General features: G+C 49.5%; 1 protein-coding gene across 3 annotated transcripts in view; it reads left to right on the top strand.

Annotated features, from left to right (window-relative positions):
* The first annotated feature begins 516 nt into the window (after window positions 1-516).
* Window positions 517-12,233, top strand: part of KHDRBS3 (KH RNA binding domain containing, signal transduction associated 3) — a 100,709-nt gene continuing 88,992 nt past the window's right edge. For all 3 annotated transcript variants that reach the window (XR_005779025.1, XM_040432323.1, XM_040432322.1), the window contains exon 1: window positions 517-754. Coding sequence is in view for 2 of the 3 variants with exons in the window: in XM_040432323.1 (XP_040288257.1) it covers window positions 556-754 (199 nt within the window). In the remaining variant the exon portion in view is untranslated. The remainder of the gene's footprint in view (window positions 755-12,233) is intronic.

The raw sequence follows: 12,233 nt of genomic DNA, 5'->3' as shown, positions 1-12,233 counted from the left end.
TTCTGCACCATGGACTGGAGTCTGTGACCAAAGGTTCAGCACCATGGACAGTGAGTGACCAGAGATTCAGCACCACGGACAGTGACCAGAGGTTTACACCACGGACAGTGACCAGAGGTTTACACCACGGAGAGTGACCAGAGGTTTACACCATGGACAATGACCAGAGGTTCAGCACTATAGACAGTGACCAGAGGTTTTGCACCATGGACAATGACCAGAGGTTCAGCATTCTTTTCCCATCATAACTGCGATTTTGCTGCGTTTTTTTTTCCATCCCGGTTGTTACCTGAGCTCCTGCAGCACTATGGACAGCGACTGGCGGAAGGATACAACTATCTATGCACATTGTATTCCTCCGCCAATAAGAGGCGCTTACTGCTGTAGACGGGGCTGAAGGCGGAGAGATCTGTCAGGTGCCCGCCCTGTGGGCGGGGCCCGGGACGGCGGACGCAGCCGAGTGTTTATAGAGAGCGGCAGCGGTCGCTGTGCACAGTGCCCGTCAGGAGGAGACAGCGGAGGTTGTGGATTGTCAGTGTATCCCTCCGCCCCTCTATGACCGTCCAGTCTCCGGTTGGGGGTAGTAGTTCTTGCGACAGTGCGTCTTCCTGCAGCCTCCTGTTCACACAGTGGTGCCCGGACTTTTCTCGTTGGCTCTCTTTGCTTGGAATGGAGAAGTATCTGCCCCAACTCTTGGCTGAGAAGGACGCGCTGGACCCTGCTTTTACTCACGCGCTTAGGATGGTGACTGAAGGTGAGGAGACCACCCGTGCATGGACCACCGAGGGGTCAGTGTCGGGAGGGTGGGGTGGGCTGAAGGTTCATCATGGCGACCCCAGGGTCACTGGCAGGAGGGGTCTCTATGGTCAGGTGTCGGGGGTCTTCTGCATCCCCTGGGATCTACCCAGATGCCCTAAATGCACCTTGTCCTGGAGAATAAAGTGTGTAACCTTGTGGCTGGGGGTGAGTGTGGTGTCCGGGGGCACTTCTCTGGAGAATGCCCCCCCCCCCCCCATGGTAGAATATGGGGGTCATATATTCTCATGGTTAACCCCTTCCCTTTGCTTTTCTGCCTCCCTCCCCCTCCCTCCCAGTTATGTTTTGTCCTTTTGCTTTCCTGCCCTCTCCACTTCTAGTCTTTACCCCCTTCCCTTTGCTTTCCTGCCCCCCCCCCCTCCAGTTCTAGTCTTTACCCCCTTGTCTTTGCTTTCCTGCCCCACCCCTCCAGTTCTAGTCTTTACCCCCTTGTCTTTGCTTTCCTGCCCCCCCTCCAGTTCTAGTCTTTACCCCCTTGTCTTTGCTTTCCTGCCCTCCTCCAGTTCTAGTCTTTACCCCCTGGTCTTTGCTTTCCTGCCCCCCTCCAGTTCTAGTCTTTACCCCCTGGTCTTTGCTTTCCTGCCCCCCTCCAATTCTAGTCTTTACCCCCTTCCCTTTGCTTTCCTGCCCCCTCCAGTTCTAGTCTTTACCCCCTTGTCTTTGCTTTCCTGCCCCCCTCCAGTTCTAGTCTTTACCCCCTTGTCTTTGCTTTCCTGCCCCCCTCCAGTTCTAGTCTTTACCCCCGGTCTTTGCTTTCCTGCCCCCCTCCAATTCTAGTCTTTACCCCCTTCCCTTTGCTTTCCTGCCCCCTCCAGTTCTAGTCTTTACCCCCTTGTCTTTGCTTTCCTGCCCCCCTCCAGTTCTAGTCTTTACCCCCTTGCCTTTGCTTTCCTGCCCCCCTCCAATTCTAGTCTTTACCCCCTTGTCTTTGCTTTCCTGCCCCCCTCCAGTTCTAGTCTTTACCCCCTTGTCTTTGCTTTCCTGCCCCCCTCCAGTTCTAGTCTTTACCCCCTTGTCTTTGCTTTCCTGCCCCCCTCCAGTTCTAGTCTTTACCCCCTTGTCTTTGCTTTCCTACCCCCCTCCAGTTCTAGTCTTTACCCCCGGTCTTTGCTTTCCTGCCCCCCTCCAATTCTAGTCTTTACCCCCTTCCCTTTGCTTTCCTGCCCCCTCCAATTCTAGTCTTTACCCCCTTGCCTTTGCTTTCCTGCCCCCCCCTCCAATTCTAGTCTTTACCCCCTTCCCTTTGCTTTCCTGCCCCCTCCAGTTCTAGTCTTTACCCCCTTGTCTTTGCTTTCCTGCCCCCCTCCAGTTCTAGTCTTTACCCCCTTGCCTTTGCTTTCCTGCCCCTCTCCAGTTCTAGTCTTTACCCCCTTGCCTTTGCTTTCCTGCCCCTCTCCAGTTCTAGTCTTTACCCCCTTGCCTTTGCTTTCCTGCCCCTCTCCAGTTCTAGTCTTTACCCCCTTGCCTTTGCTTTCCTGCCCCCCTCCAGTTCTAGTCTTCATCCTCTTCCTAATTTCTTACTTCACCCACCTTATATTTTGTCTCTTTGCTTTCCTGCCCCCCTCCAGTTCTAGTCTTCACCCCCTTTGCTGTGCTTTCCTGCCTCCTTCCAGTTCTAGTCTTCAGCCTCTTCCTTTTGCTTTCCTGCCTCTTTCCTTTGCTTTCTTTACCCCCCCCCCTCCCCCAGTTATATTCATTATTGCATACAGTTTCAATTAAACCTTATGCTGCAAATTTTGGACCCCCTCCCATGTGACTTCTCCTCCTGGTTCTATTCCTACACCAGGTGGGGTCTGGGAGGCTTGCATGTCTAGGTGAGATCATGACATCATGGCAATCTGCTGCTGGTAGTAGTCCTGTCCTCTCTGGGGGGGTGGAGGTCTCAGGGCTTCCTCTCTTAGACACTCTCAATAGGGGTCTCTTGTTGGGCTGTTGTGTTCTTCAGGCTGCGGTTTGTCTCATTAGTCTGCGCTGTGCGGCAGAGGGGGTGATTTATCAGGAATGGCCCTCTGGCTGACCGCTGCCCCCTCGTCTTACTGCTGTGACATCTCTGGGCTGTTTGCTGTTTCCCCTAATAGTAAAATCCCTCAGTGATTCCTGTCCTCTGGTGTGGGCGCATAGGATGCAGCAGAGCAGACATTGTCAGGGTCTCTGTTTCTGGTTATTCTACAGTTCTAAGGCAGACCACATTCACTGCACAAAGACCAGATCATCACAATGATCCGACACTGGCTCTGCTACTGTCCATATCAATGACCCTTTAAATGTAAGACTTAGTGAGTATCCAGGCCTATCTTGGTACTAGGGCGCTTCTCCGAGATGCAGTAGGAAGTTTCTTCTGATGCTCTGATACCATGTATCTAATAAAACTGCTCTATTATGTCAAAATGCATGGTGCCTCCTCGCCATACTTGGTGCCTCCTCGCCATACTTGGTGCCTCCTCGCCATACTTGGTGCCTCCTCGCCATACTTGGTGCCTCCTCGCCTACTAGGTGCCTCTCGCCATACTTGGTGCCTCCTCGCATACTTGGTGCCTCCTCGCCATACTTTGGTGCCTCCTCGCCATACGTGGTGCCTCCTCGCCATACTTGGTGCCTCCTCGCCATACTTGGTGCCTCCTCGCCATACTTGGTGCCTCCTCGCCATACTTGGTGCCTCCTCGCCATACTTGGTGCCTCCTCGCCATACTTGGTGCCTCCTCGCCATACTTGGTGTCTTCTCACTATACATGGTTCGTATAGTGAGTTGGTTATCGTATTATGTATTTTTTTCTAGCAACTTTAAGCTCCACTTGTTTCCTTAGATCCACATAAGTCAGATGTAGCAGGGCTGAGTTTGCAATTTGTAAAAAGAAAACAAGCCTGCTACATTCATCAGAGGTAGTGGAGCTGAGTTTGTCATCTGGTAGAACACAAATCTGCTACATTAGTCAGAGGTAGTGGAGCTGAGTTTGTCATCTGGTAGAACACAAACCTGCTACATTCATCAGAGGTAGTGGAGCTGAGTTGTCATCTGGTAGAACACAAATCTGCTACATTCATCAGAGGTAGTGGAGCTGAGTTGTCATCTGGTAGAACACAAACCTGCTCCATTCATCAGAGGAAGTGGAGCTGAGTTTGTCATCTGGTAGAACACAAACCACCTGCTACATTTATCAGAGGTAGTGGAGCTGAGTTTGTCATCTGTTAGAACACAAGCCCTGCTACATTTATCAGAGGTAGTGGAGCTGAGTTTGTCATCTGGTAGAAAACAAGCCTGCTACATTTATCAGAGGTAGTGGAGCTGAGTTTGTCATCTGGTAGAAAACAAGCCTGCTACATTTATCAGAGGTAGTGGAGCTGAGTTTGTCATCTGGTAGAACACAAACCTGTTCCATTCATCAGAGGTAGTGGAGCTGAGTTTGTCATCTGGTAGAACACAAGCCTTCTCCATTCATCAGATGTAGTGGGCTGAGTTGTCATCTGGTAGAACACAAACCTCCTCCATTCATCAGAGGTAGTGGAGCTGAGTTTGGTCATCTGGTAGAACACTAAACTGCTACATTCATCAGAGGTAGTGGAGCTGAGTTTGTCATCTGGTAGAACACAAGCCTTCTCCATTCATCAGATGGTAGCAGAGCTGAGTTTGTCATCTGGTAGACCACATATCTGCTCCATTCATCAGAGGTAGTGGAGCTGAGTTTGTCATCTGGTAGAACACAAACCTGCTCATTCATCAGAGGTAGTGGAGCTGAGTTTGTCATCTGGTAGAACACAAACCTGCTCCATTCATCAGAAGTAGTGGAGCTGAGTTTGTCATCTGGTACTGCACAGCTCAAACATCTTATAAACTGGTCACAGAGAGAGAGCAGCTCCAATGAGTCCAATGACAAACTCGGCACTGCTACATCTATGCAGTGGTTGTTATCCTTGTCTTCCGCCCCACAGAACCATTATCCATCCAGCAGCATTTTGCCGTTTTACTATTCTCTATCCCCTCCGGCGCGTTTTATGGCGACGCCGTTAGTTCGCGGTATTTGTCGACGCTTTACAGTACCACAGATGGAGGGATTTTAACTATGCAAATGAAGCGCCACTTGCCAGTCGAGAGCAGCCCCTCCATATATTCTTTCTGCGTTCTTGGCACGTCCCGAACCCCGTACGAGATGCGCGATTCAGGCGTCCAAATCTGCCGCGTTGTATTTTCCTTCTGTCTGCCTGGTGTCTCCCCTGACGTTCCCATCAAGACCAGTTTATCACACGTTGGAAAGGCTAAATTGGAATCTGTTGCATAATTCACACGGCGGCGCTCTCCTCCCTGCGCGGGGAATCGGGGGTTTGCAGCTTCCTGATATTATTCTATCGCTCGCCTTCCTCCACCGCACATCATCTCATCCTTCTAATTCGTGGTCTGTTTAGCTTCACTTCGAGGGGTTTTCCATAAGACAAGCCGTACGTGTCTGATATTATCTACGAGACCCCTCCCAAGGTGGCCACCGGCTTAAAGGGGTCCTCTCACTTCAGCAAATAGCATTTAGCATGTCAAAAAAGTTACTACGAGGCGCTTACTAATGTGTGGTGATTCTCCATGTTGTTTCCTTTGCTGGCTGGATTCATTTTACTCCTTCACATTTTATGGTTACGACCACCCTGCAATCCAGCAGCGGTGGTCGCGCTTACAACGACACTATAGGAAAAAGCTCCAGTCTCTCTGGTGGCCGGGACCGCCGTGGGACCTCAAATAGGCTGGTGCTTTTTTTCCTACTGTGTCTGCAAGCACGACCACCGCTGCTGGATTGCAGGGTGGTCGTAACCATGGAAACGAGCAGTGTCTAATGTGATGGGAAAATGAATCCAAGCCAGCAAAGGAAGCAACATGGAGAATCACAACACATTAGTAAAGTGCCTTGTATTAACGTTCTCTACAGGTATACGTAGAAGTGAGACGACCCCTTTAACGCGGTGGCGGCCAACACACCAATGGTTATGGGAATTTCGTAAGTCGCTGGAGAAAGCACGGTTGGGCTTTTCTATATGTTTTTCGTAGATTTTGGTGCATTTTATGCTCCGAAAAACACGTGAGTACCCCTCTTGCTTTCACGTGAAGGGACCCCAACTTAGGGTCCATTCACTACGTCCGTAGTGTATTGCGGATCCGCAATACACCCGGCCGGCACCCCCAATAGAACTGCCTATTCTTGGCAACATGTTCTATTTTTTTCGGGAGCCGCGGACCGGAAGATCGGGGCCGCGCTCCGGAAATGCGGATGCGGACAGCACACTGTGTGCTGTCCGCATCACTTCCGGGCCCATAGAGAATGAATAGGTCCGGATTCTACGGACGTGTGAATGGACCCTTAATGTAAGTTCAACTGGGCCAACTCCAGGTGTAGACTGGGAATCTCTGCTCAATCAGTTGCGGACTGTGAGTGGTGGATCTTCCGTATCAATGGGGTCAGAGACCCCCACGCTGACAGGTAGGGGCACCCACTTATCAGACTTTCATAAAACCTCATAGTAATTATTCCCACCAGAAATTAACTCCTTGCATGGACTTGACCAACGAGAAGCCGAGAACAGTGAAGCGAAGCAATCTCATGACTTACGTATGCAGCTCCCATGCACACCTGTGCGTCGTCATGGTTCCAGACTACAATCGTACCCTTTGTAGTCTGGTTCTGCAGAAAGAGACCCATAAGAACCGCGTACAGTACCGTACGCCCTCCCTGCCCTCGCCCTCCCTGCCCTCGCCCTCCCTGCCCTCGCCCTCGCCCTCCCTGCCCTCGCCCTCCCTGCCCTCGCCCTCCCTGCCCTCGCCCTCGCTGTCCTCGCTCGCCCTCCCTGCCCTCGCCCTCCCTGTCCTCGCCCTCCGCACTCAGTCCTCTCCACTGCGCTGCCAGATTCTGCACTCCCCCGAGATCTCATGTGTAGAAAGATAAAACCTGCTTCTAGCGGCCATTAAACCACACAATCGGTCCGGAGCGGCCGGTTCAGGCACTTTGCGATGTGGCTGGTTTAACTAATGTGAGTGCAGTAAGACTACGTCACAGATGTAGCAGAGCTGAGTCTGCCATTTACTGTTTCTCTTCTACACAAAGGCAACTCGTTAGTCGGATTTACCTGCGGCTTCTGGGTGAGAGAACAATTTGGTATCAGTTGGCTGACAAACTCAACTCTGCTACCCATCTCATTGATGCAATGCATTATGGTCTTGGTTTGGTGACGAGCAGATTAGGGCCAATATATGGTATAAGACGAGTAAGATAGAAGAGCTGCAAACTATTTCTCGGTAGATCTGTGCCACAGAGGGAAAGCTCTAGAATTTCTGTGAGAACTGTGTAATACATCATTCCTCCTGTGGAGGCGCTTCAGGAAAATTCAACACTTCTTGACATATGATGAGCACGGATTGATGGTATCTTACCCCCCCCCCCCCCGATGGGCTCACAGGGACCCTTCTAATAAAGTGGACTTTTCAGAGTAGAAACCCATTAAAGAGTTAACGTTTTTTTTCCAGAGATTTTAATACTAATAACCTATCATCCGTATCTGATTGGCGGGAGTCCGACATACAACTCCCAGTATGCCTGGACAGCCTACAGCTATTAATGCATGCTGGGAGTTGTAGTTTTGCAACAGCTGGAGGGCCGGAGGTTGAGCATCCCTGCTTTAAAGTGAATCTCCTCCTTTTATACCAGTGATCTCCTGTGTAAACCATACATTGATAAAAGTCTGTAGTCACCACTAGGGGGAGCTGAGGCTCAATAGTAATTCAGTATGCAGGAAGCACCAAAGCTCCCTCTAGTGGTGGCTGCAGGTAGGCAGAATTTTCCTTTACTTTTTTTTTTATTCTATGCAGTGGATCAAAAAATGATGCCCTAACTGCATTAAAGGTATATTCAGAAATAATTGAGTGAAACATTTTTAACCCCTGCATCCATCTAAAAAGAGGCTCTTTTATCTGTAAATGGAGAGAGCATGCTCATTATTTGTGAATGGAGAGCAGCACATGCACAGCTACCACTCCATTCACAGCAGCTGGACCCCCTGTTCACAAGATAGGTGCTGGTCCCACCTCAAGGACTGGAATTGCGGAACGGATCCGGACCAAAGTTGCGGACGTGTGAATGGACCCTAAAGCAGAATAAGATATGTGGCACAAGGCACGTACACAATGTTTTGGTGCAAATTGACCCGAATTCTGCTGCATTTAGTTAAAAGGTTGTCTCTTCTGAGCCATTGGTGGCAAATCGCAAGAATATGCAACCAGTGTCAGATAGGTGCAGGTCCCACCTCTGGGACCCACACCTATCTCCAGAATGGGACCACCAAACTAAAAGGAGAGCAGCAGCCCAAGCGCGGCCACCCTCCTGTCATTTCTGTGGACTGCCGAAAATAGATGAGTGCTGGCTCTGCTTTCTCCAGCGTGAACGCCCTTGCACGGTGCGCTTTCCATTATTTCTATGGGGACTGCCGAAAATAGGCTTCATTCAGTTGTCTAGGCAGGAGACCCACCTGTGTCTCCAGCCGTCGTTGTCAAACTTCTAAGAGGTGGCACGATGGTCAACATCACCAGAGCTACACTTTATAGCGGATTGCCTTCATAGATATTGATGGAACATCCACCAGATGTGCCACCCCCAAGTGGAAGGTTTGAAAGGGCTTGGCAGGATCAGAAAAACATGCCTCTTCTTCCAGAAGGAGTCCCACACCTGTCAGCAGAATGTGTTTGGTAAATGGGGCTGATGCTGCAGTACCCACCTATAGATGTGTAATTTCCTTACCTTTCCTCTTCGCTGGACATGTCCTGATATGCAAGGTCCAAGAGGACTATCCTTTAAAAAAAAATGTTTTTGCGATACTCTGTCACAAGATGGCGTGTCTCCTATATGTGTCTGTGCAGCGCACTGGGGAAGAATGGTGGTGGTGATGGAGAGGATCAGAGTGGCGGCAGAATCTTTGAGGTGGTGGTAGTCCTCATGGTGGCCGACCCTGCTTCTGCCACTCCCCTAGGCTGCGTGGTGCAGTGAGTGGATGGGTGGTGGAAACCCTTCCTTACCTGGATTTTGGGGCCTCCTGCCTGGTGGAGGCTGGGGTAGAAGGGTGTAACAGATGTGCAGGGCCAGGCTGGTAGATGATAGGAGGCAATGACCAGACCAGGTGATTATAGCAAACATTCTCATGACTTGGAGATGATTGGTATTATAAGTAGTAGGCACAGTCTCAAGTATATAACTGGACATGATGTTCCAAAAAAGTGTTGTATGGTGGGTTAGCAATATGATTATCTCCCTCCTCTACAATACAACAAAATCTTCCCATAACCAAAGGCTGCAAGTCCTTTCTTAATATATCTGCACTTCCCAACCTCGCGGATGCAGTCCTAGAACGGATGGCCAGACCTTCTCCAGTAGTGTTGCAAGTGCAGGAAGCAACATAACCTAACTACATGCATTAAAGTCCAAAGCCGTAAAACGTGTTACCTTTACTCACTTAGTCCAAACACTATCCCTTAAGGATTGTCCTCAACCATCCATAGAACATGTAATGCTTCTGCCCCTCAGAGCTTCGCTCTTAGCACAGTTGCTTTTCTGACACCTTTAAATCACACAGAGATGGTGTTTCCCTGGAAAAAAAATGCATCTTTTGCTCGGCTGGATTACAGAGCAACAACTATATGCATGTCTTCTCTCTTGGCCTACTTGCCAACAACTCACTAGCCAAGTGGGAAAGTGGGGCCAGCACCACCTGGCAACTGGGACTGGCAATTAACCATTTCCTACCCATTCTCAGCCTATTGAGATTACACAGTGCATAATCCAGCCACACTATTCACTGAAAATGCATAGTTAGCACACAGCATCTTAACATCCTTAGCAATCAACCATACTACATTAGAACATTGAATCTTTAGCAGTAAACCACTGGGTCACTGCATCTATGTGCTGCCAACCCTATGGGTCCCTACTGGTGTCTAGCATAGTGTGGGTGTGGCTTTTTTTTGCCTTTAATGAAATATATCCACTCTTGTCGAGGTACTGTCTGCAATTGGAAGAGCAGGTTTGCATTGTATTTGCAGCTCATCGTTAGGCAAATTCTGTTTTGCCGGAAAACGGAACGGGTTAAGGCAGTTCAGCTTCAATACAAGAGTAGATGGCTGAGCAGTGGTGTAGATGTTATGGCCAAATGTAAGGCAAACGATGCACTCATTACACCAGTCGTATAGGTTTAAGGGGGTTAAATGGGGGATTCTGGAGCCATATTCATAAATGGGATTGGAGAAGGCAACAGCAAACAGTAAGTACTCACCTTACCAATACCCAGCTGCGACTCTGGTCCCTGCTCCGCTCAACTTCCACTATTTCGGCTTGAAATTACTTGACCTGCCTGCTCAGCCAATCACAGGCGGAGGCGGGTCACCACTGAAGGTGGAGATTGGCTGAGCAGACAGGCCAAGCAAAAGAGGAAGTGGAGAAGAGCAGGGACCTGAGCCGCAGTCAGGAATTTTTAAGGTGAGTACCCTCTGTTTGTTATTTTTTTTAGCCTCCACTGCTCCATTTAAAAAAAAATTATGGCACCAGAATAGCCCTTTAACCTATCTCCTCCATATATTATGCCTACTCGGCTCTACGAAACATATGTGTATCCTGCACGGAGAGAGAAGAGAAAGCTGCCGGCAGACAAAACTGCTTATCTCGCTAAGAGCAGAAGGATCAGACATATTGAAATCCGACTACTCGATCGATCTCGGCCTATATTAATGTGATGTGTGTATCGCTGGGTTTAGAGTTTGTGTGACTAGACATAAGGGAAGAGTCAAGATCTGCAAGATTGAGCAGTAAACCTCCTAGACATTTTAACTACTATAACCATATGTTATGTTCTAGAAACTCTCCTCAAAGGGGTTCTCCAGGAATTAACTCACGGCCTAACCTTGGCGTAAGCCATCAGTATTTCAATGGGGGGTCTGTCCTCCTTGGTGATTGGGCTCGGCCTTCTTTTTCGGAGGAGCCACTGTGCTTGAGTAAGCAATATACAGGATGCGGTGCTTTATGGTGTTGACTGGAAGGGGTCTCTGAGACCCCCACCGATCGATGGCCGATCCTTAGGATAGACATTCGATACTTTAATCCTGAAGAATCCTATATAGACTGTGTACATCATTTACATACTGTGATTCCACCGCATCGGGCATCCATTACCCAGCAGACATTGATGTCCTGATTGGGTGAAGTTGTACAAGAGGCATGCCAACAATATCCTAAAGGGGTATTCCTACCTTATAAAGTGATGACATATCGCTAGGGTATGCCATCACCTCATGATTGGTGGGGGTCCTGAAAATGAAAGGGGCACAGCACCAGTTGGGTTCTACGTCTCTTCCTAATTTTTCCTGCACCATGGCGCTCCTGAACCCATTGAAAGTCCTTCTACACACCAGGGGTACTGCCCTGACCTGAAAGCAATATATGTGAAGGTGACTCAGTAGTCCTTTAATTTTGAAAAAGTGGTATACCTACCTACCTACCTGATATGGATCTTGAGCAGATTTGGCTTGGGGCTACTCCTTAGGGTGTTATGTAAGTACCACCCCTGGTCTTCACCCATGAACCCCTGTACAAGGATCTGGACTTCACTTCAGGGGTATTCCCAGGCCGCTTTCTCTTGGAGTAGTCTCTCTGTTCCACGGGGATAGACACACCAATGTGGAGCACTAAAGGATCAGGAAAAACCACGGTCAGGGACAGGCTGAGGTCAGGGCAGGCGTGGTACATGCAATCCAGTAACAGTCCGTGGTTAGGACAGGCAACTCAGCTCCGGCATTGAGAGCATTCAGAGGTCAGGGAAGGCAGCGAAGGGCCAATACGGAGAACAGGCAGAGGTCAGGGCAGGCAACGTAGGATCATAGTCAGAAATCAGGCAGAAGTTGGTACATGTACAGACGAACGAGAAACTGTACACCTTTGCCAGAAACTAGCAAACTGGAAGCCATTGCTCAGGCACCTTCCCAGAGGTGCCTTCAGTACCCCACGGTGGCCAACCATTGTCTTGTGCACACTCTGCCTTTGTAAGAGCCAGAAGAAATACACACTCTACGGACACAACAGGAAACCGACTTTAACCTGTGTAAAGGTGGACGGAGCAGAGCTACTCCAGCGGCCGGGCAGGGGAATGCCAGTAGATTCGAGCTGTCCGATCCCAGTATCCTGTCCATCGGGAGGGCAGGAGTGATGATGGCCACCGACCGCTGTCATAACTTACAGATATAAAGATGAGTTTACAATATTCTGTCATGAGATGTCTATCCTGTCGGTGTCTGTGTGAGGCCACCCACTGGTTGTGGAGTGAATTACAACCTCTCAGTGGTTTCGTTTAGTGGTTTTGCCTTTAACGAGAATTGGAGTCCTTAAGCAAAATCAGTCTAAGGTAATGGTTTG

The sequence above is a fragment of the Bufo bufo genome, chromosome 5 (assembly GCF_905171765.1).
Source record: "Bufo bufo chromosome 5, aBufBuf1.1, whole genome shotgun sequence".
Taxonomy (NCBI): Eukaryota; Metazoa; Chordata; class Amphibia; order Anura; family Bufonidae; genus Bufo; species Bufo bufo.
The sequence above is the reverse complement of the archived record's forward strand: the minus strand, read 5'-3'. Positions and strand labels throughout refer to the sequence as shown.